Source organism: Macaca nemestrina, chromosome 14 (assembly GCF_043159975.1).
Source record: "Macaca nemestrina isolate mMacNem1 chromosome 14, mMacNem.hap1, whole genome shotgun sequence".
NCBI lineage: Eukaryota > Metazoa > Chordata > Mammalia > Primates > Cercopithecidae > Macaca > Macaca nemestrina.
This window is the reverse complement of record NC_092138.1, coordinates 65,079,082-65,100,760: the sequence shown is the minus strand read 5'-3', so window position 1 is coordinate 65,100,760 and position 21,679 is coordinate 65,079,082. Positions and strand designations below refer to the sequence as shown.

At 50.4% G+C, this 21,679-nt stretch overlaps 2 protein-coding genes across 11 annotated transcripts; one reads left to right on the top strand and one right to left on the bottom strand.

Annotated features, from left to right (window-relative positions):
• The first annotated feature begins 558 nt into the window (after positions 1-558).
• Positions 559-3,013, top strand: LOC105485739 (sperm associated antigen 8). Of its 5 annotated transcripts, none has more exons than XM_011748191.3 (7): positions 559-717; positions 820-1,651; positions 1,776-1,950; positions 2,153-2,198; positions 2,282-2,396; positions 2,543-2,587; positions 2,702-3,013. In XM_011748191.3, the coding sequence occupies exons 1-7, from the start codon at positions 680-682 to the stop codon at positions 2,882-2,884; spliced, it is 1,434 nt and encodes a 477-aa protein (XP_011746493.2). In that variant the 5' UTR covers positions 559-679; the 3' UTR covers positions 2,885-3,013. The 5 variants fall into 5 exon arrangements, with proteins under 5 accessions (XP_011746493.2, XP_011746492.2, XP_070934091.1 ...); XM_011748190.3 differs by having other exon boundaries at positions 2,525-2,587; XM_071077990.1 differs by having other exon boundaries at positions 2,543-2,605; positions 2,702-2,837.
• An 84-nt stretch (positions 3,014-3,097) lies between these two features.
• LOC105485740 (natriuretic peptide receptor 2) lies at positions 3,098-21,009 on the bottom strand. Of its 6 annotated transcripts, none has more exons than XM_011748194.3 (22): positions 19,518-21,009; positions 18,490-18,695; positions 12,358-12,471; positions 11,929-12,064; positions 11,603-11,697; positions 11,245-11,377; positions 10,935-11,019; positions 10,326-10,455; positions 10,089-10,163; positions 9,806-9,883; positions 9,470-9,574; positions 9,274-9,345; positions 7,030-7,189; positions 6,715-6,870; positions 6,467-6,635; positions 6,162-6,308; positions 5,558-5,681; positions 5,306-5,374; positions 4,112-4,286; positions 3,942-4,040; positions 3,582-3,673; positions 3,098-3,449 (listed from the first exon to the last, which is right to left on the bottom strand). In XM_011748194.3, exons 1-22 carry the CDS (start codon positions 20,182-20,184, stop codon positions 3,384-3,386), a joined length of 3,153 nt encoding a protein of 1,050 aa, XP_011746496.1. In that variant the 5' UTR covers positions 20,185-21,009; the 3' UTR covers positions 3,098-3,383. The 6 variants fall into 6 exon arrangements, 5 of the variants coding, with proteins under 5 accessions (XP_011746496.1, XP_011746497.1, XP_011746498.1 ...); XM_011748195.3 differs by having other exon boundaries at positions 10,326-10,446; XM_011748199.3 differs by having other exon boundaries at positions 3,144-3,449; positions 19,737-20,887.
• Positions 21,010-21,679: the final 670 nt, after the last annotated feature.

The following is a 21,679-nucleotide window of genomic DNA, read 5'->3' as shown; positions in this document are numbered from 1 at the left end:
TTCTTGACAAGTGGTCCACCCTAGGTCAAGCTTCTAGAAAAGTTAACAGTAGGAATGAGCCTAAATGAGTAGGAAGAAACTGAAAGCCAGAAGAAACTGAAAGCCCATCCTGGCCCTTCTTCATAGGTCAAACCAGGTTCTAAGGGGGCTTAGGAGGAGGGCTGTCAATATGAGGATCTTTTATTAGAGGAGGAGTAATCACCCAAACAAAAAGCGGCTGCCTTTTCACTATTCCATGTCTCCCATTTTGCTCAAGCTAGTTTATTTTCAACCTTAACATTTGTTAAAGACCCTACTCACTTTTGAGAATGAACTAAGCAAACTAAAGGAAAGCTACTGTTGCGTCTCTGCAAACACCAAGTAGGCTGTTACCTAATGCCACAGGCCTGTGCCTGTTTACAACATATCCCCATAAAGCATCACCTTAGAAAACCGCAAAGACTGTTCTGTTCGGGCGTGGAGGGGGAGGTCTTAAGCCAGCGGAACCCTAAAACCCAGTCTGAGGCGGATTGCCGCCGGGACCGGAAAGCGGTCCTCCCTGACAGCACTAGGCTGAAGACTTCCGCCCCGCAGAGGACTTGTCTCCACCCCCACCTGCAAGTCCGCCTAGCTCTACTTCTGCGCAGGCTCCAGGAGTTGTTTGCTGTCTCTATGGCAACCCGGTAGCTGGAGTCTGAAGATGGAGACCAACGAGTCTACCGAGGGATCGCGGTCGCGGTGAGAGCCGCAGCTCTGGCTGCAGGCAGAAGGGGACGAGCAAGGTCAGCGGACTTCCTCTGCTGCGCTTTTGACAGCCTTGTCGTGTTTGCTTTCTTTCAGATCTTTAGACATACAGCCCAGCTCCGAAGGACTGGGGCCCACTTCGGAACCGTTTCCTTCTTCAGATGACAGTCCTAGGTCGGCCCTGGCAGCTGCAACCGCAGCAGCTGCAGCGGCTGCATCAGCTGCTGCAGCTACCGCAGCCTTCACCACCACCAAAGCAGCTGCATTATCTACAAAGACCCCAGCGCCCTGCTCTGAGTTCATGGAGCCATCCTCTGACCCCAGCCTTCTTGGGGAGCCCTGTGCGGGACCCAGCTTTACCCACAATATAGCCCATGGGAGTCTTGGCTTTGAGCCCGGCTATGTTTCCTGTATTGCTCAGGACCCTTGCACTACAACCGACCATAGTTCTAACTCTGACCTTGTTCCAGGCTCTAGCTCTGGGCCTGTTCTTGGCTCCAGCTCAGATGCTGGTCATGGCTCTGGCTCTGGCTCTGGTCCTGGTCATGGCTCTGTCCCTGGCTCTGGCTCTGGCTCTGGTCCTGGCTGTGGCTCTGTCCCTGTCTCTGGCTCTGGTCCTGGTCATGGCTCTGGCTCTCATCCTGGTCCTGCCTCTGGGCCTGGTCCAGGCACTGGCCCTGACTCTGAGCTCAGCCCCTCTATTCCTCCAGGGTTCAGAAACCTGGGGGCAGATCGAGTCCCTAACTATACCTCCGGGAGTCAGCACTGCCCCTGGGAGCCCCAGAAACAACCACCTTGGGAATTTTTGCAAGTTTTAGAACCGGGTACCCGAGGACTATGGAAACCCCCAGACATTAAAGGGAAGCCTACGATTCACTATGAAACATTGCCACGGGGCCAGTGCCTCCTCTACAACTGGGAGGAAGAGGTATTAAAGTTTTGGCCTGCTCCCTTTTCTTGAAGGCTGCCCTCAGTTTCTTAGGGGAGGCAGTAGTTCACATAAGGGTGGGTACCAGAAGGGATATTATAGTCATTCAACTTGGGATCCACAGAGAGCCACCAACCACCTGGATCAAGTCCCAAGCATGCAGGATGGCTCTGAGAGTTTTTTCTTCCGACACGGACACCGGGGACTGCTGACTATGCAACTAAAGTCACCCATGCCCCGCAGCACCACCCAGAAAGACTCCTACCAGCCACCAGGAAATGTCTATTGGCCACTTCGAGGTGTGAAATGTGAAAGAGTGTAGGCCAGAACGAGTCCAATAGTCAGAGGGAAAAAGAGGAAGGAATTTCTGGTGGGGCTGTGGATTGTCCAATGGATATAAGGGCAGAACCCCCAAGGTCTTTCTTCCTTTTCTCAAGTTAGTTTCTTCTGGGCCTCCTTCTTAACCAGACCCCACCCTGCCCACCCCCCACCCTCTCACAGGGAAGCGTGAAGCCATGCTGGAGATGCTTCTGCAGCATCAGATCCGGTAAGGGATTGGGTAAAAGGGAAGAGGGAGGGGGAGGAGAAAAATTGGGTGAGAATGGCCTTGACACCTCTCGGGCTACATAGTAAAGAGGTACAGGCAGAACAGGAACCCACAAGGAAGCTCTTTGAGGTCGAGTCTGTGACACACCATGACTACCGAATGGAGCTGGTGCAATCAGGGACTCCTGCCCCAGCAAAGGTGAGAACCCACTCCCCACCCCCTGCCACTTGCACAGCTGGGCTCTGACAGGCTGTGGTCAATTACCGGGCCCAGAGGTTGAGAGAGAGGGCTGAAGGCCAGGAGTTACTCAGTACCCTCCCTCACAGCCTCACGACTACCGCCAGGAGCAGCCTGAGACCTTCTGGATACAGAGGGCACCACAGCTACCGGTGTGTGAGGGTGACTAGGTATTGGGGGCAGAGCGGGGCAGGAAAGGTAGGGCAGAGTTGTTTTGTTCTGGCTTGGGGAAAGCGAGATCCATCCTCATCCTGGCACTCCTCCAGGGTGTCAGTAACATCAGGACATTGGATACACCTTTCCGGAAGAACTGCAGCTTCTCAACACCAGTACCCTTGTCTCTGGGGCAACTTTTGCCCTATGAACCTGAGAATTACCCCCACCAACTGGGAGAAATCTCTTCCCTTCCCTGTCAGAGAGGAAGGCTGGGTGGTGGAGGGGGTGAATGACTCCTGTCAGGGGTGAGGAGGGAAGTGGGATATGGAATATGGAATCTATTTCTGTCTGCACTAGAGAGGTCAGGAGGAAGTTAATTCTCACTGTACTTGAAGAGGCTTTACATAAAGGGTTCTCTCTCATCCCAAGACTGCTAATTTAGTGATTCTGTGAGTCACTGCGTGCATACCCCACAACCTTTCCTTGGGATTGCCCCATCCCACACTATGACATCAGAACTTTTTTTATTATTGTTTTATATTTGACCAAAATATTCTGGTTTAGATACAGATATTTACAGAAAGTAGGGAGGAAGGGGACCAAGCCAGAGAGGGACAGGTATATGTACAGGGCTGAGCTGCAGAGGGCTACAACTTCCATATAAGGTAGGTTTTTTGTGGCTGTTTTCCATTACATATGAAAATGTCCATTTCTGGTGTGGGCAGACATGGTGGCCACTGCCCACCCAGGTACCAGCAGCAGGAGACTGTCTGACTTGGGAAGAATGGGGGTTTACAGGAGTCCAGGAGGTCCTTTCCGCTCTCCTAAGAGCCAGTATGTTCGCATCTTTCCTTTTCCCTGGAAGTGGGAGAGTGGACAGGATTCAGATGCTTCAGCGTTAGTCCCTTTGTCTCCCTCTCTTTCCCCATGATTCCCATAATCACTTTCACCCCCCTTTCCCATGCCTCCCTCCCCATGGCCTGCTGTCACCTTCATTTCCACATCCCCCCGTAGCTCTAGCTGGAAGCATCCTAGCTCATCTAGGGCATCCTTGGTGGTAGAGGAGACATGGATCTTCAGCGCTGGGGTGGGTGGGATAGGGAGGATGATGGAAAAAGGAATCAAAGAAAAGGCAAAGAATTGGTGATACTGTATAGCACCGTGCCCGACCAACCATTCCAGGGAAGCTCCCAGACCTCCCAATGCATATCTATTAGAACCAAAATATGCCCAAGGATGCAACACTAAGGAACGGTGGTCTCTCAGATTAAGAGATTGGAGGAACTATGAAAAGAAGAAAAGGGCAAGATAAATTGAGGCCAACAGTGGGGTTGAGGGCTAGTGTCTTACCTTGACCATTAGACTCCATTCGAGAAGCAGTGTTCACTGTGTCTCCAAAAAGACAATAACGGGGCATCTTCAGGCCAACAACCCCAGCACAGACTGGCCCTATGAGAAGAAACAGGTTGGGAGAGTCTGGGAAAGGTGGAGATTAGGGCTGGAGTGAGACTCAGCCTTACCAGTATGGACCCCTATGCGTAGCCTCAGCTGGTCATGGGGTCGGTGGCGGATGCGAAAGGAAGAAACTGCATCTAGTAATGCTAGGGCCATACGAGCAATTTCTGGTGCATGCCGTTGACCATTTCGGCCTGGGAGGCCAGATACCACCATGTAAGCATCCCCAATCGTCTCCACCTGATTGAGAGGGGGATTAAAAGGTCACCTCTATTTGTATCCATGGGGATGGGAAAGAGTAGAGGGAGACAAGCTGGACATCATCCTGACATCCTGGAGGCCAGAATATTGACTAGAAAATAAGTGCCATGGTCCTGAGAGTCTAGGGGAGACGAGATGTCAAGGGAGTCTTTAAGTCCTCTTTCTCCACCCAGCACCTGGTGAATACTCAGTACACATTTGCTGAATGAATGAACACCCTGTCTGCAGCAGGACATGGACAAATAGGCTCTGCCATCAGGAAATGGGAAGCAAGACAACAGGCTAAACTCAAGAGGACAGAGGCTGGTAAGGAGGTAAAGCAGGCCCAATGAAATGACCAGACAGCCCAAACTGTCAGGAAGAAAGCAGGCATTTGATGCTGGTAATTGTACCAAAGGTATGTAAGAGAATGAATGTCATTGTTCTGCCACATGCCAAACAATGTTAGGCACTTTCTATACAACAAATCTATTATTCCCATCTTACAGATAAAACAACTGAGGCTCAGGATGATTCTGTTACTTACCTATAAGGCCACATAGTAACAAGCCAATATTCAAATTCAGATGATTTTTACTCCCAAAGACAATAAATCCAACTCAATGACTTCAACAAAAAGTTTTACTTTTTAAAATATATTTTCCCTCACCCCACTAAATCAGTCTGGACCCACATCCTATATGATTCTTCCATGTCTGGAGAGGACTGGAGAGAAATGTTGGATTGGCTGCATTTATACTCCAGGGAGATAGGAGCTAAATCTCATGATGGTTCTAATTAGGGAAGCCAAAGGATTCACAAGAAATTCGACTGGAGTGTACAATGACAGTGCTGGAGCTACATCTGTTTACAAAGTACACTCCAGCACCAGGATGCTGGGACCCCTGGAGGGAAAGCTGATCATGGGGTGGGTAAGGTGTGTGGGGTTCAGGGAGACTGGCTTTCAAAGGGGGTCTCTATTAAAGAGTCTTCTATTGAAGAGCCACCCCAGCTCTCACCTTGTAGACATCAAAGTTGTCAATTATGGCATCAAAGCAGGTATACAGGTCATTAAGAAGTGTCACTACCTAAAAGGGATAGAAAAGCAGAGGCCCTGAAACTTGTACCCAACTTTCTAAGAATTCTTAACCCACGAGCCATCACAAGATGTGGGAACTCTAGAACAAACTCATCTTCCCTGTTATCAATGAGGCTTCCCCAGGTCCCTACCCACCCGACCCCACCCACTACCTCTCACCCATGGCTCTCACCTGCATGGGGGTGCTCTCTGCTGACAATGCTGTGAAGCCAACAATGTCACTGAAGTAGATGGTAACACTGTCAAAGGCCTCAGCCTGTACAGTCTCTCCCCGTTTTAACTGCTCTGCCACTGAACTAGGAAGCAAGGGTGCTGTGTGAGCCAAACTCCAAGAGAGTAGGAGCAGAAGAGAGAGGGAAGGTGCATGTGGCTGCAGCAGATATGAGCTGAAACAAGAAAGCTGGGCTTTGCAAGTGGGAGGGAGGAAAGTGGCTGGGAAGACATTACAGTCAAATGCAAGGTAAGGCGCACAAGTGGCAGGGGCTTTTGAGGAGATTCCTGTGCATGGGAGCTGTCTCAAGTTGGGACTGTTTTACATACACTTGCTGAAGCAAGGGCATGGTAGAGCAGTGTTGTAAGAAGGGATGGGAAGCCAGTAAGAAGGCAGCACAGCTGATGCAAAGACAGAATGACAGCAAAAAATCTATAGCCAGGGGGACTCCCTGTGGCCAGCAGCGTTCTGAGGGTCGGGAGGCAAGTTTGCAGGTGCCTGATGAGGCAGAGCCCAACAGAGCAGAATCCCAAAGGAAAATTCAGGAAGGGGGACAAAGTCTCACTGGGGTAGAATTTGGTAGAGCAAAGCCTCAGCCTTGCGTTTTTCCTCCAGATAGGCCTGTGTGCGTTCCTCCACCAGCTTCTCCAGGTTATTGGCATACTGTTCCATGCGCAGCAGGAGATTGTCCAATATGCTGGTGCCACCCTCCCTGTGGGGAGGCCAGGATATGGCACTTGCTCTAAGATTCTGAAGACTCCCAGGACTTCCTATCCAACCCACCCTCTGGTCCCACCTGCCCCACTTCATGCACTAGGACTAATGAGGCTTCTATCCCTGGGAAGCCCCTGCCCTATAATGCCCTCTCACTTGTTAAAGCGTCGAATGAAGCCCTTAATCTGTCCAAAGTCTGGCCGCTCAGCTGGGTCCTGAGCCCAACATCGCTCCATCAGCAAAACTAGCTCTTCATTCAGCTGGGTCCGGTCAATGCTTGGTCGGAAATATGGCCGCTGACCATTTCGTACCTTCTGGACAATCTCTGAGGGTGATCAAAGGTTTGGATGAGGAACTGAGTTCCCCCAGGAAGAAGAGGCTGTGGGTAGTGGATTGACTCTTACCTTTGGGGCTGAGGTCCAGGCCCTCCAAGTAGAAAGGACCACTGCGAAGTGCTATCTCCTGCAGGATGATCCCAAAGCTATAGACATCAGCCTTCTGCATGCCTGTGGTTGGCAAGGGGTTCCCACTGAGCAGTTCTGGGGCAGTCCACAGCTTCTCTGAAAAGAGGAAACAGGCTGGCCAGGTCCCCCAAAATGGGGTACCCCCAAGCCCACCTGGGCTCATCCCTATATTACTGTCACTCCACCTCCCTCTCCCACCATCCCTAGGTGGAAAGAGCAGCAATATATAAAGTGGGTTGTGGGGGTGGGCCTCACTGGCATAGAGGGCATGGCTGTCATCAGGTTCAGCAGTTGATCGGAAGCTGGCCAGGCCATAGTCTGTGATTTTGAGCACAAAACGACTATCCACCACACAGTTGGAGGACTTGAGACTCCCATGCGATGAAATAATGCTGTTGTGGAGAAAGGCCATGCCCTGCAAGGTACAGATCAAGTCATGGGACTAGATCATATCTGGCTTAGAATACCCTCTCTCCATGAGATGGGCGCTGGCTAGCTGTCTACAGATCTTAGGTCCACAAAAATAATAAGCTGATTTTGGAAGGCATCCTTTGCAGCTTCCTTTATCACCAAGGAAGCAGGAAGAACAGAAGAGTCATCTCTTCCTGGTATCATAAGCAGGACACAGGCACCCAGCCACCAGGGACAGGGAAAATGCTTAAAAAGATGGATAAGTGGAGCTACCAGTGACTACCCTGGAAAGGGCAGTCAATCTTGATTAGTGAAGAGAACAGAACTTGGGTGAAGACCAAAATGATATGACACCCATGGTGGCCTCAGATACCTGGCTACTAATTAGAAAGACATGACTTGAGACCCAGGTATCAAGAGTAGCTGGATATACCAAGGAAGACCAGTTGTAAACTTTAATGCATAACCATGTGTAGGTGGGCAAGTCCGGGTAGAGGAGGAATAAGATCTACTAGAGGGAATGCTGGATCAGAGAGAAAGTACAGAACATCATAAATCAGAAAAACCTGGAAAATGGACAAAATCTGCTAAGCCAGTGCAGAAGTCTAAAACTGCTGGCTCCGTGGGTCCACAGAGGGAAGAACATTTGCCTCTGAAGAGCTGAAAGACGGCCTTAAAGGCCAGGCTCAGTGGCTCATGCCTGTAATCCCAGCACTTTGGGAGGCCAAGGCTGGCAGATTGCTTGAGCCCAGCAGTTCAAGACGAGCCTGGGCAACATGGTGAAACCCCATCTCTACCAAAAATACAAAACTGAGCTGGGCACGGCAGCACACGCTGTGTTTCCAGCTACTCAGGAGGCTAAGGTGGGAGAATCACTTGAGCCCAGGAGGTCAAGGCTGCAGTGAGCAGTGATCTAGCCACTACACTGTAGCCTGGGCAACAGAATAAGACCCAGTCTCAGGAAAAAAAAAAAAAAAAAAAAGTCTTAATGATGCTCCCCAAAAATGAAACCCTAGGAGCCACCCAAGTCAGTTCAGGTGAGACAGAAAGAGGATACAAGGTTCAATATGCTAATGAAAAACATTTTTGTCTAAATGTTTAGCTCTGGACTTAATTCATAACTCTAATGTCTAATCTCTAATCTCTATGAACTCTTCCTTTTTATTTCTTTTGGTATCAACAAAACTTTTGGGAATCTCTGAAGTTGTGAATTTACTTGTGTGGAAACTGTGCAAAGGATGCCTTCAAAAATCACAGGATTAGGCTTCTGGCTTTGTTGTAAATCACTTTTCCACCAAATCACTATTCTCTCAAGAGTCATGTTTTTCTTATATTTATCATCACTCCTCTAGTTGAGCATGACATTGGCTTTACTAATATTTTATCTCTCACTTGATAGCAAATTTTCACACACAAAAAAATACTTTTTAAATAATTTCATGAGAAGTTAGCAGAAAACCAAAGCTAGCTTCAAATACAGCATGGGGTGATCCACTGGGATGCTCACTGGCTATGAGACTTATTTCAGAAAACCTGTCCAACTCATGCAAGATTCTATTTTATGTTCCACAAATCCATGAGCCTCTGAGTCATTTGAATATAGCTGAAACCTAGTATAACAGAAGAGTACCAAAGGTTTTTAATACACTCTTCCTTGGTTTCTCTTAGTTCTACTAGTAAAAGTTCCTTTTTAAAATTTCAGTTTTCTGAACAAAAGGGCAGACATGCCCAAATATTGGTCAGAGAGTAAAATAATGAGAGGAAATATAGGAGATAAATATGTTCAGAGACCCCACTCATTTTATGAGCTCTTCGAGGTAAAAGAGATGATGGAAAGAGACCTGAGATATTTAAGACAGAAAGACAGAAACTCTCTACAGGGACAGGACTCCTTGTGGCAGGTAAAACTCACTCTCCCAGTTATGAGTCCCAGACTCCTTATTTACCCATTATTACCCCCCCCCCATGGGAATAAGGGGAGATGAGAGAACAGGACTTTCAGAGGACTAGAAGGAGAAAAACCACAATCAAAGAACAGTGGAAGTGATTTAAAAGTGGATGAACTTTTAAGGAGTGGGGAAGACTCACCTTAACAAGGTCATTAATGAGTGAATAACGAAACATCCAGTCCAAGTTGATGCTGTCATTTTCTAGAATATCCTGGTAAGTGACATGGAATAGATTGTCTGTCCTGGTCCCACTAGCTATCACCTGACATAGAGTCAGTATAATTTTGGGTCTATCCTCCCCACCCCTGCCATAATCTCCTACACCTATCTCTCACCTGTAAACTCCCACGAGGACAATATTCAGTGACAATGCAAATGTTAGGAGGGTCTATGCAGGCGCCAATGAAGCGAGTGAGGTGGTTGAACTGAACATCTCTCATCTGGCAGAAAAAAACAATGGGAAGGATAAGAACATTGGAAGAGTTAAAAATTAGATACAGAAACTTACCACTACATACGAGGACCTTTCTCTTAGTTGTATCTACAATTTTAAAATCATTTATAAATCAACCCCTTGCCCGTCCAGCCAATTTTACTATTTCGTAGTTTTCCCCACTCCTCTTCCCCATCCCTGTTTACCCCTCACCCTCAACCCATCCTCCGTTACATACATGTTTGAGTTCGAACAGAACCTGCCGGGTTAGCTCAATGCGCTTCTTATTCACGTGTTTGATGGCGACAACATTTCCCTGATGGTGGGAGTGAAAGGGGAAAGGAAAATGAATATCGGAAGTTCTGGGTGCAAGGAAATGCTAGAGAGCAGTGGAAGCATCCAGGAGCTCAGCTGGGCACAGAGAGGGGGGTATGAGGGGCAGAGGTGCAGGGGCAGAGGTGGCAGATGGGGATGAGAAAGGATGAAATGGTGGGGACCAGAACAAGCAGATGACTGTTCACCTTGAAGTGACCGGTGTTGGCAAAGATCTGGTATTTCCCATGGGCTGTCATGAGCGAGCCGTAACTGGATCCCCGCTGGGGCCAAGGGCAACATGGAGGCGGAAGGATGAAAGGAACATTAGATGATGGTGGTAGTGCAGGGGCTATCATTACAAGCCAATGTGCTGGGAGAGATCCAGGGTAAGAAGGGACAGGAACTCAGAGGGAGGCAGAGGGACAGCTGAGACAAGGGCTCACCAGCGACAGTGTGAGTCGACTGCCTGCACCTTTGTGATAACGCTCTGAGTTGCCAAACTGCAGTTCTTCCCAGCGAATGCGCCACAACATGCTAGCCAGCTCCTTCTCCAGCATCAGCTTTCTGTAAGGACTGCACACCTCAGTTGACTGGCAAGCCAAATCCTGCCACCCCCAAGCCAACAGCGGGGTTGCAGGGGCTTCCCTGCAGCTCCTGAAGCTGCAACTGTTACACCTAAGAGATAGGGCTGGAAGATGAGGCTGCATTCTCGGCATATCTGGCACATGCCCTATGCTCACTAACAAACACAGAGATTGGGGGTGAAAGTTCTTTCCTAAAAGAAGACCAATGGAAAATTCACCTTTGATCTTAACCCCACTGAAAAACACTAGTTAGTATATCCAGTCTAGAACCAAAAGTGGAACAAACACCTAGGCTAAAAGACAACTAAAGAGAGAGGCTAGAGAGGAAGACACTGTTGGATCTAAGAAACAACCAGCAAATTAAGAAACCTGCTACCCTATCCCACATTATAGTGACCACCTGGCTTCAGCCAGAGGCTGTGTGGCAGTGGGGGTAGGGAGTAGGTCAGCGGGAAACACAGAACTCACCGGAAAATTAGGAAGCTGGAAACACCAAACATGATGAAGGTGATTCCTGTGCCCAGAGCCACAATTGCCAGAGTTGAAAGTGGAGCTGAAGGGGAGATAGAGACCCTGAGGAAGACTGTGTGTGGACTTGGCAGAATGGAGAATGGGGTGCATAGGTGCATAGACAGATTCCTTGGGAGTAGGAAGAAATGAGGGAGGGATGCAGACGTAAAGGCAGAAGCACAGTTAAGAGTGGAGGGTCAGTGAGGGTGGAGACCACGAATGGAAAGCAAAGGGAGGAAGGTTGCTCCCAGTCCCTGCACACACCCACTTTTATCACAGGATGGGTCGTCCAAGTCAAAGGCACAGGGGGGATTGTCCGAGGGAGGAGCCCCCTTCACCCAGGGAATAGGCCGTCCCGTCCACCAAATCTGCTTCTCAGCTCCCGAGTAGTGGGCTGCAGGCTGTAAGGAAGCAAAAAGCTGGGCCCACAGGCCTACTCCCACCAGCCTCCTCCCCAGACCCCAGCTGTTTTGCTGCTTTTCTCCCCAGCCTACCACCCAGCCAGGATGCAGCACCAGCAGATAAAACAAGTCCCTCCTCTAGTACTTTTGGTTCTGCCCCCACTGAACCCTTGAAAGCTGAATTTTGCAAGGCCACACTCTCTTCCCTGCCTCCTCCCCCATCACCTGAAAGTCCCCAGAATCCAGGTCTCCCATGGCCCACAGGACAAAGTCAGTCTCCCGGTCATTGTTCTTGTCCATGACAACCAGTCCAGTTACACCTAAGATAGAAAAGAGTGTCCTTACTGTGAGTTCTACCCTGGGCTCCTCTCCCACTCACCCATGCCTACGGCTCCCTCAGAGTCTGCCCCTCCCTGATCTTGAGGTGTGGGCACCTCTGCCACATTCACTAACCCCCACTAAAGCTGTGGTGACCCTGACATCTGTTTCATCTTCAGCCCACTCTATTCCTGACGTCAGCCCTCAGACCCCCATCGACCCCTCTTCATTACCATGGTATCTTCGTCCCTGCATCTTCTCCACAATTCGAAGTCCATCCTCCCGGGTGCCTCCTTCCTGTATTGTCTCGTTCAGGACTTCAGCATATAGCAGGATCCCATCATAGAAACAGCCAGCGATGAGGTTCATCTGGGGGTGGCAACTTCAGCAGTACTCTCCAAATGTCCTGCAAGGCCCCTTGCCCACTCTCTGGGGTCTCCCTTCTACCTAGTCTCTCTACTGGTTTGCTTTCTTCCCTCCTCTCATTCCTAAAGTGCCATCCCTTCCTAACTACTCCCTAGAGCAGAAGGAAAAATCCTGGATGGAAGTGGATACCCCCCAAAGTTGGGCTTGCTCCACAGCCAAGACTTGATGCTGAGTTTGGGAGAGAAGCCCTTCCCCAAAGCCTGGTCTGACTCTCAGGAAGGGAGAGATCTACTTACCAGGGAAGGGCCCAGCTCCACACCAAAGTCTTCCCGGGCTCTTATCAGCAGACGATTCTGGAATTCCTGATACTCAGGATTTGGGGGTTCTCGGTATGTGATCACCAATACAGTCTGTACCAGCAGCATATGGGGAAGAGTGAACAGGATTCAAGATAGGCATTAGGGGAAGAGAAGATGCAGGACAGGGAAACTTGGTAAAATATACACAATATAAAATATACACGGGTGTGTCTGAAGGCTTTGAAAGGGCTACTAACCTCTGTGTGTGTGTGTGTGTGTGTGTGTGTGTGTGTGTGTGTGTGTGTGTGTGTGTGTGTTGTGTTTCATACATCTGGGAAGAGGGAGTGGCACTCCTCCTGAAAGGTAGATAGGACTGGTTCTGGGAAGGTGGAAACTGGCAAATAATAGTCAACCCCATCCCCAAAGCCCAGCCCAACATCTTCCAGAGCTCCCTTCCAGCATCCACGTTCCCGCCAGGCCACCACAGCTCACATTGCTCCTCTGTCCCATGTTTTCTGGGTATCTGCTCATGACTAAGGACAACACCCACCAACAGCTCCTCTCTGAGGTGTTAATCACTGTTAATGTCATCAGTAAAATACTGACATTGTCATTGGGCCACTTGAACACAGTGTCTCTGCCCAGTGAATTAAGAGAGATTTCAGGCCCTATGACAACTGAGGGAGATCCTTTGAGACAGTTATTCCACCTGTGAAGAGCTGTGTGCTCATCCATTTAACATGTGTGGAACACCTACCACAAACAGCACTGTCCTGCTCACTGAGTAACAGATGTGTCACAGTCACATGCCCACACACATTTCACAGGTAAGCAAATGACACGTGATCTCAGCCATGCACACATCTCACTGGAGCATGAGTCAGCATCTCTGTCTCTCACCGAAGTGCCTGCTTGGCTCCCATTAGTCTCACACGTTTCTCCTGCCTGAGCTGCTGGACCTCCCAGCCTCAGGCCCTGCCTCAGGCCACATAGTCACTGAGACCAACCTCTGCTCCAACAGGAAACTGGCATCACAACTTCAAGGAAAGACTTCAGTTCAATATATTTTGTGAAACGTGACTTTGTGAAATGATAATTTAAAATCTGGTCATTTATCCCAGTTTTGTTTATTCTTGTCGTAGAAAGTACACATGGACCATAGAGGTACGCTGCACTAGACACATCACATATGGCCTATTATGTATCAATTCATTTCAGATAGGAAATAATAAAGTCTATTTCTAATATGCATTCATTACATTAGACTGCAGCTTGCCTCAAGATATCATTATTCTTACTAGAGCATTTGGCTCCCTGATTACACACTTCTAATATTCTCCCAGTCTCAGGTAGAAATTTTTTAAAAAGACAAGGGAGGCCGGGCACAGTGGCTCACGCCTGTAATCCCAGCACTTTGGGAGGCTGAGGCGGGCGGATCACCTGAGGTCGGGAGTTCGAGACCAGCCTGACCAACATGGAGAAACTCCGTCTCTACTAAAAATACAAAAATTAGCCGGGAGTGGTGGCACATGCCTGTAATCCCAGTTACTCGGGAGGTTGAGGCAGGAGAATCACTTGAACCTGGGGGGCGGAGGTTGTGGTGAGCCGAGATCATGCCGTTACACTCCAGCCTGGGCAACAAGAGCGAAAAAAAAAAAAAAAAAGACAAGGGAACTGAGGAAAGGGTTGAAACAGTTCATTCAGTAGCACCTGTTCCAAGAATTAAAGAAAGAGGTAGAATATTTTTGACAAGCAATATAAAACGTTAGGAAAAGGCAGGGCGCGGTGCCTCACGTCTATAATCCCAGCACTTTGGGAGGCCAAGGTGGGCAGATCACGAGGTCAGGAGATCGAGATCATCCTGGCTAACACGGTGAAACCCCATCTCTACTAAAAATACAAAAAATTAGCTGGGCATGGTGGCGGGCGCCTGTAGTCCCAGCTACTTGGGAGACTGAGGCACAAGAATGGTGTGAACCCGGGAGGCAGAGCTTGCAGTGACCCAAGATCGCGCCACTGCACTCCAGCCTGCGCGACAGCGAGAGTCCATATCAAAAAAAAAAAAAAAAAGTCAGGAAAAGAGCGAGAAAAGATCAGGTTCAACACAATTTATATTTCAATAAAGGCCGATGAAAAGTTTTTAACATATTTTTAACACAATTCTCTAGGTTGGCTGGTTTGCTAGGCTAGCAGTTATCAAACTTTTTGGTCTCATAATCACTTTGCACTCTTAAAAATTATTAAGGACCCCCAAATAAAGTTTATTTATGTGGACTATATCAGTATTGACCATCTTAGAAATTAAAACTGATAAATTTTGAAAATGCAAGAACACACAAGTACACCTTCTATAGCTGTCCAAGTGATGACATCATCATGCCATGTAACTTCTGGAAAACTTCACTACACAATCACAAAAGAACAAGCATGACAGGCAGATAAGATCTTAGTATTATTTTTAAATAGTTTTGACCCCATGGTCCCCCTAAACTGCTATGCTAGAACTGTTTTTGCTGTGGTTACTAGTTATAGTTGTAGTACCAAAAGACAAAAATGAAAAACAAACCAAAAAACCCCAACCTCAAACAGTTTCTGGGCTTGCTCAGGGGCTTGAGATTGTTTAGATTGTTTAGGATAATTGTGTCTCATTTCACAGTGGACCCCAGGTGGAAAAAACAAGCAAAGGCCACCACAAATGGGTGCAGTAGTGGGTGGGTGCCAGCAACACACCTAGGAAATGTACACCATCAGGAGGCACCTGCCTCTACCTGCGGACCCGCCCACTGAGACCTGCCCTGGCAACGGTAGGAGGGTGGTCAACGGTGGCCTGACAAGACGAGTGATCTCCAAGCCCTTGGTTTGGTGCTTTCTTCCATTCTTGCCACTGGTGCTCCCTGCATGTAACCCAATCTCATGCTGGTCATGTAGGTTATGACCTATGCCTGGGTTTCTAACCCTGCAGCCCTCCATTGACCAGCCTGGGCCTCTGGATCCTCAGAGCCTGGTCATTGCTTATTTAGTTCCACTCAATCTTTTCTTCCCTATCCTGGTTGATCACCTAGTTTACATTACTTGCCAGCTCTACTCCTGTCTAGATGAATCCCTCATCCTATCCCCCTCTCCCCAACACACACCTAATTCAATTCAGCAAATATGTGTTAAACACCTACTACATACTAGACATATGGAATATGAAGATGAGCATGATCCCTGCCCTGGAGCAGCTAGCTCTAAATGGGACAGAAAAATCATATCAACATACTTGATTTCAGAGCTCTCTCCCCAGTAGCCAGTATCAATACAGCATGAGCTAGGGCCTTTCCTTGAGCATGATACCCTCCTGGAAAAGCTGTGGGCATCTGTGTCAAGGCCTCCTTTCCTCTATTGCCACCTTTTCCAGGCTGGCCTGGTCTGGGACCTCAGAGGGCCAGTGTCTCTGGGAGAAGGGCTCTTGCTTGGCTGGAGCTAACTGCCCAACTTCCCTCAGCCCCTCCCCTGCTTCCACACTGGAAGGTGGGGGGGAGAGGCGGGGCACCTCATCACCCCTCAGCCCCACCTACCCAAAGCCTTGACCTTCCTGTCAGCATATTCCTGGCTGCCTAGTTCCCTTCGCTTGTGTTGCAGCAAAGGCTCCCTCTTTATTTCTGTCTGAATAATGCCCACAGTGAGGGGGAGAACTGAGAGTTAATTGATATAACTGATTATTGGATGACTAGATCCCTCCTCTCCCTACCCTTAATGCTGGGGACCCTTGGCTGGCCAATAATTCTCACAGAAGAAAGCGAGGCTTTTCTTCCACAAATAGAATACAGCCAGCAAGGCGCAGTGGCTCACGCCTGTAATCCCAGCACTTTGAGAGGCCAAGGCAAGAAGATCATTTGAGCCCAGGAATTTGAGACCAGCCTGGGCAATATGACAAGACCCCATCTCCACAAAAAATAAAAAATTAGATGGGCGTGGTGGCATATGACTGTAGTCCCAGCAACTCGGGAGGCTGAGGTGGGAGGATTGCTTCAGGCTGGAAGGTCAAGACTGCAGTGAGCAGCTGTGATCACACCACTGAACTCCAACCTGGGCAACGGAGTTGACTCAAAAAGAAAAAGGATATCACCAGGAAGGTTATGGAGTGCTCCCATCTGAGAGGGCCACAGATCTTCTGAAGTCCACACCAGCTGAGGTATAATCCCCTCGTTCTTCTCTTCATAGCACTCTATTCCTTTCCCCTTTATGTTTTAGTAACACATCACAATATGTTTCTACATTTGTATTTATTTTCTTACTTGTTTACTGCCTGCCCATCCTACCAAATGTAAACTCCAAAAAGGCAGGAGCTAAGTCTGGTATGCTCTCCCTTGTATGCCAGTACCTAGCACAGTGACTGGACATGATAGGTGCTCAGTAAATACTAATGAAATGAGTCAGCCTTCAAATAAATCAAACACTGACTGAATAATATGGTTAGTTCTATCATAGATGGAGTTAAGCAAAAGAGTAGGAAATTCAGTCCCACTTAGGGATTCTGGGATCATTTCCTAGAAGGGAAAATAACTGGTATGAATCTTAAAGAATATGGAAGCATTACCCAGACAAAGGTGAGAAGATTGTTTTAGGAAAACATTATAGCATAAACAAAACCTGTCCTGCCACTGCCCATATTCAAGTGTGACGATCACAGACTCATTCTCAGGCATGTAAACAGCTATGTCATCCACAGTCAGACACACACACTCGTCAGTCGCAACCAAATATATAATCACAGCCACATAAAACCTTACTCACTGGAGAAGAATGGCCACCCAGGTCCAGCCCTTATACACAGCTACTTAGGACCAAATAATCCCAGAGTTTAAAGGACCTTAAGGTTATCCCATAAGCCACCTCCCATCCTTCTTGGTAAAAAGGAGGGATATGGATAAATACATGGGAAACACTTATATGAGGGAAGGAAGAGCATTCCAGACAAAAGGAAAAAGAACATAAAGGCATAGGAGCAGGAAGGCCCTGGGGTTGGGGGAACTCAGAGAGGCCTGGTGGTTTGCAATTCTCAGCATGAGGGTACCAGGAGGTAAAACTGAAAAAGTGGTTTCAGAACAGACTGCAGAAGGTCTTAAATGTCACAATAAGGAGTCGGGATTTTATTCTCTAGAACACAAGTCACTGAAAGTTTTGAGCAGGAGTGAAATGAACAGAGTCATGCCAACATTCCCCACAAATTTTCTGAAATCTGAAATGCATTTCTTTCCATTCCTGCTATCATCACACTAGTTCAAGCATATCACCTCACCCCCTTCTAACCTGTTACAATTGGTCTCACTGCCCCAGGTCTCCCTCTCTTCTAATCCTGAATTCTGTCACTACTGTATATTTATCTCCACACACACACACACACACACAAAAAGTCAAGGACCCCAAATTCAAGTCCTAGTGCATTAAGACTTAGAGGTCTCCTTAATCTGATTATACCTTTGCAACTTTATTTCCTGTATCTTCTTTAAGTGAACCCCTCATTCTTGTCAGGTCAGTATCTTCCTGCTCTCTCAAACACGCCCATTCCTATCTTTTTCTCTTTGCTCAGGATGCCTGGATCTCCTCTCCCACTCTAACTATGAATATGACATCTATCATTAAAGTCACAATAGGGTCTCACTTTCTGTATAAAAGTTTTCCCTAAACACAGCCCACATTGACTCTTCCTCCTCTGAGCCACTAAAGTTCTTAGTGTCTGTTCCAGGACACATAATCATACCCTTTCTCAAACTTTGTCTAACTGTACCAGAACGATGCCTCACCTCTCCATAAAGAGTGGAAGCCCACCCAAGGGTTAGGATCAAATCTTTTCCTGAACTTTTCTCCCCCACAATATAGCCTACTACTGGCACTTAGGAAAGTCAGTGTTTTAGGATTTTGGAGGCAGCCAAAGTCAGTCTTGGCAGCAAGCACACTAAGGGTCACAAAAGTAGAGAAGTAAGAAAGGGTGACACTAGACTCAGAACGCCTCTGTTCATTTTACTCCTGTGGCTCACAATTCCTCCCTGGTTCGTAGGGTTTCTGTGGGGTCTTGTGAGAGATAGGGAATTTCCAACGAAGCACCTCTTCCCCCTCCTCCTTCAGATTTGGCTCAAATGATACCTGAAAGGCCTCTCTGAGGGCCTGGGCCTGTTCCCGGGTGCGATTGTCCTGCCAGGGCCGGCCTGTAGCACGTGTGGGGCCTGCACGGAGACTCTCCCCAAAGACATCCAGGTAAAAGAAGACATAATCCCCATTGGTCAGATTCTCCCTCTGGGCCTGAAGCAGGATCTCATGCAGCATCTCCAGAGGGCCGCAGATATACACAACTGGGAGCAGGTACATGACAGAGGAGCACCCTGAGAAAGTATCCAGGTCCCCCACACAGCCCCCTCTCTGAATCACTGGGATGTCCCTCTTCAGCAAGAAAGAGAGTGCCCTAACCTATCAACCCCAAAGCAGATGCTCCACAGCCTGTACCCCTTGGAGTCCACCATAAGTACCCTGGGACCATATGGACCATCTGGCAGAAGTCAGAGCCTGTCCAGACCCCAGAGGAAGGGAGCTGTCACTCTCAAGCCCCTCCCTTTCCCAGAGCTTCCCTTGCTGCTCCCCACCCAACCTGCCTCACTCCCTGACTCTTCCCTGCCCTTCCCTGGGCTCAAAGGCACTGACAGCACAGATTTCTCAGTATGAGCTTTACCTGTCTTTCCCAAATCTGCTGAGCCTTGAGCCCGTTCATGGAGCCCTCATTATTTTTACACCACCAAGGGGTCTTGGCGCCCAGTCTGGGTGGTAGCTCTGATCACAGACAGGGCACATTTCAGAGTGGCCATCAATCACATTCACTACTCTAGGGCGCACACATTGCTCCTGAAACTTAATATCCCCTCATTTTCACATTCCACCTTGATACAAGCTTCACCCCTCATGCTCTCTTTTGCCTTGTTTGCATCTGCTTAGGGTGTTCACGAGCTCCCATCATGAAGCCTTGGCCCTCTCACAGGTGCTCTGTCCATGTGTGCTTCTTGATCCCAACCACCACATACAGCTGCTCAATGCTTATCTCCATCTACAGTTCCCCAGTGCTGAGCTTTAAGGACACAGCGACCCTCCTCCCCTGACCCTAAAATAGCCCGGGCCACACTCACTGCGCCCGTTGGCCCGGATGAAGTGGGTGGCCTGCTCAGGGCCCCCTGGCTCTCGGGCATACACCTGGTGCTGCACACTGAGGTTGCTGCCCTGCAGGGCCTCAAAGACGCCCTCGATGGTGAAGTAGTGAGGCCGGTCATCTGTGCGAGCATCCAGGTACAGCAAGGCAGCACGGGCAGTCCAATTGAAGTGCCCGTGCAGTGTCACCACAAACTCACCCAGCTTGGGAGCAGAGGGGCCAGTGCGAACCAGGGTACGATAATGGTCATTCTTAGCCGAAAAACCAGAGGCCACAGCACCCGCAGTCAGCAAGGGAAGGCGCCAATGGGAGGCAAAGCGGGCCACAGAGGCAGCAGGGTACACGCAACCAGGGCCTAACAGCAGGTCGGGGTCATGGTACAGCTTGAGGTCCACAGCGCTCAGTGGTGCCAGGTACTCAGAGCAGGCGCCTTCCAGTTCGGAGCTGACAAACCGCAGGTCCACGGGCAGTGCCCGGCCCAGCGCCTCCACAGCTAGTGCCACAGCGGGTCCCACCCGTGGCCAGGCCCAGGCATAGCTCAGGTTGTGTTCTGGCAGCACCACCGCCAGCGTCAAGTTCCGCGCCCCGGGAGGACGCACCCCACCTGCCAGGGCTGCCACCAACAGCAGGAGTGATGGCAGCGCCATGGGGATAAAGCAGCAGCCCCACCGCCCCCAGAACTTGGGGCTGCTCTGGCCTACAGGGGAGACACGAACACCCCCCAGCCTGGAGCCTGGGGAAGAAGGCCAGGAAGAGAAGGAGGAGTAGGCTAGGTAGGCTGGGATGCAAAAGGTGCTGGGGGCCAGGGAGAGGATAGAGAGATGGGAGGAAGGCGGGGGGCGGGCAAGGAGTGGGCTACCAGCCTAAGGCAAGGACTGAGGACTGAGAGCGGGGTGGCAGGGGGAGGGAGGCGCCGAGGGGTCCTGCGGCCGGGATGGGGACAGTGCGAGGTGAAGTAGCCTGATGAATCCAAAGCTGAGAAGGAAAAGGGGATCTGGGACTGGGATGGGGTGGGGGTGGGAGGCGGGTGGTTCAAAGAAACGGCCTGGGGGAACCTCACAGCTGAAAGGGCCGGGAGGGCAGGAGGACGCTGCGACACATAGGACCAAGGGGGTAAGGTGGGAGGGTGCCCGCGCCGCGGAAGGACGGACTGGGATCATGGGCAGGCGGGGAGCGAAGCGAGGCCTGGGCCGGAGGGCAGGGGAAGGCAGGGGTAAATCTCCCTGTGAAGACTTCTTCCGAAGCTCCTGCTTGGACTAACGGGCCCGGGCGCTGGTCCCATCCGGAGCTACGGCGGCCCCGCCCGTGTCCCCGCTCCTCTCTGCTCCGCTTCTCCTGGGCCCCGGTGGCCGGCCCTGCCCGGCGCTTCCTCCCGCCCCCCGCCTGGGCCCCGCGCGCGCCGCTCGTCCGGGTCAGGTCGCCTCGGCCCGGCCCGTCTCCGCTCGCTGCGCCGGCGGCCGAGTGCGACTCCCCCGGGCAGGCCGCCCGCCCCCGCCCCTCCCCCGCTGCCCCTCCTCCTCCCTCCCGGCCCCACCCTCCGGCGCCGGCTGCCTTCCCCCACCCCCCACCCGGGCGCTCGGGACCGCCAGGTCCCAAACCCACCCCGGTGAGCACTTGGGGGCTCCGCACCAAGGCCTCGCCGACCAGCAGGATTCCCGGGCGCTCCCTCACTCTCAGGGCCTACCCCGGTCTCCCCCACGCCCCTGGTCCCCCCGCCGCCTCTCCTTCCATCTCACACACGCCGGCGACCCCAGGGTTTGTCCTCTTCCCCTCGCTTAGCCCGCTCTTCTTGGGTCTCCCCTGTGAACTCCCTGAGTCCCTCAGTGGCTCCAGTCTCCAGGAAGCAGTCGAGGATCCCCAGACGTGTGGTGTCCTCACCAGCCCCCCCACCTAGCAAACCATAGCGCCCTCCCGACGGCAGTGCCGCTTACTCCACCGAGGACCATGCCCGCTCCCTGGACGGGCCCCTCCAGCAGCCAGGGGCCCCTGCGCTACACTTCCCACCAGTCCTTAGAAAGTCCACGAGGCTCCTTCTTGCTTAGGACTCAACCCTAGGCCCCCCGCTGTCTCCATGACCCCCTGCCCTCCCCGTGTCCTCAGAGGCCCACCGCAGCCCGACCGGCTTCCTCCACACCATCTGCT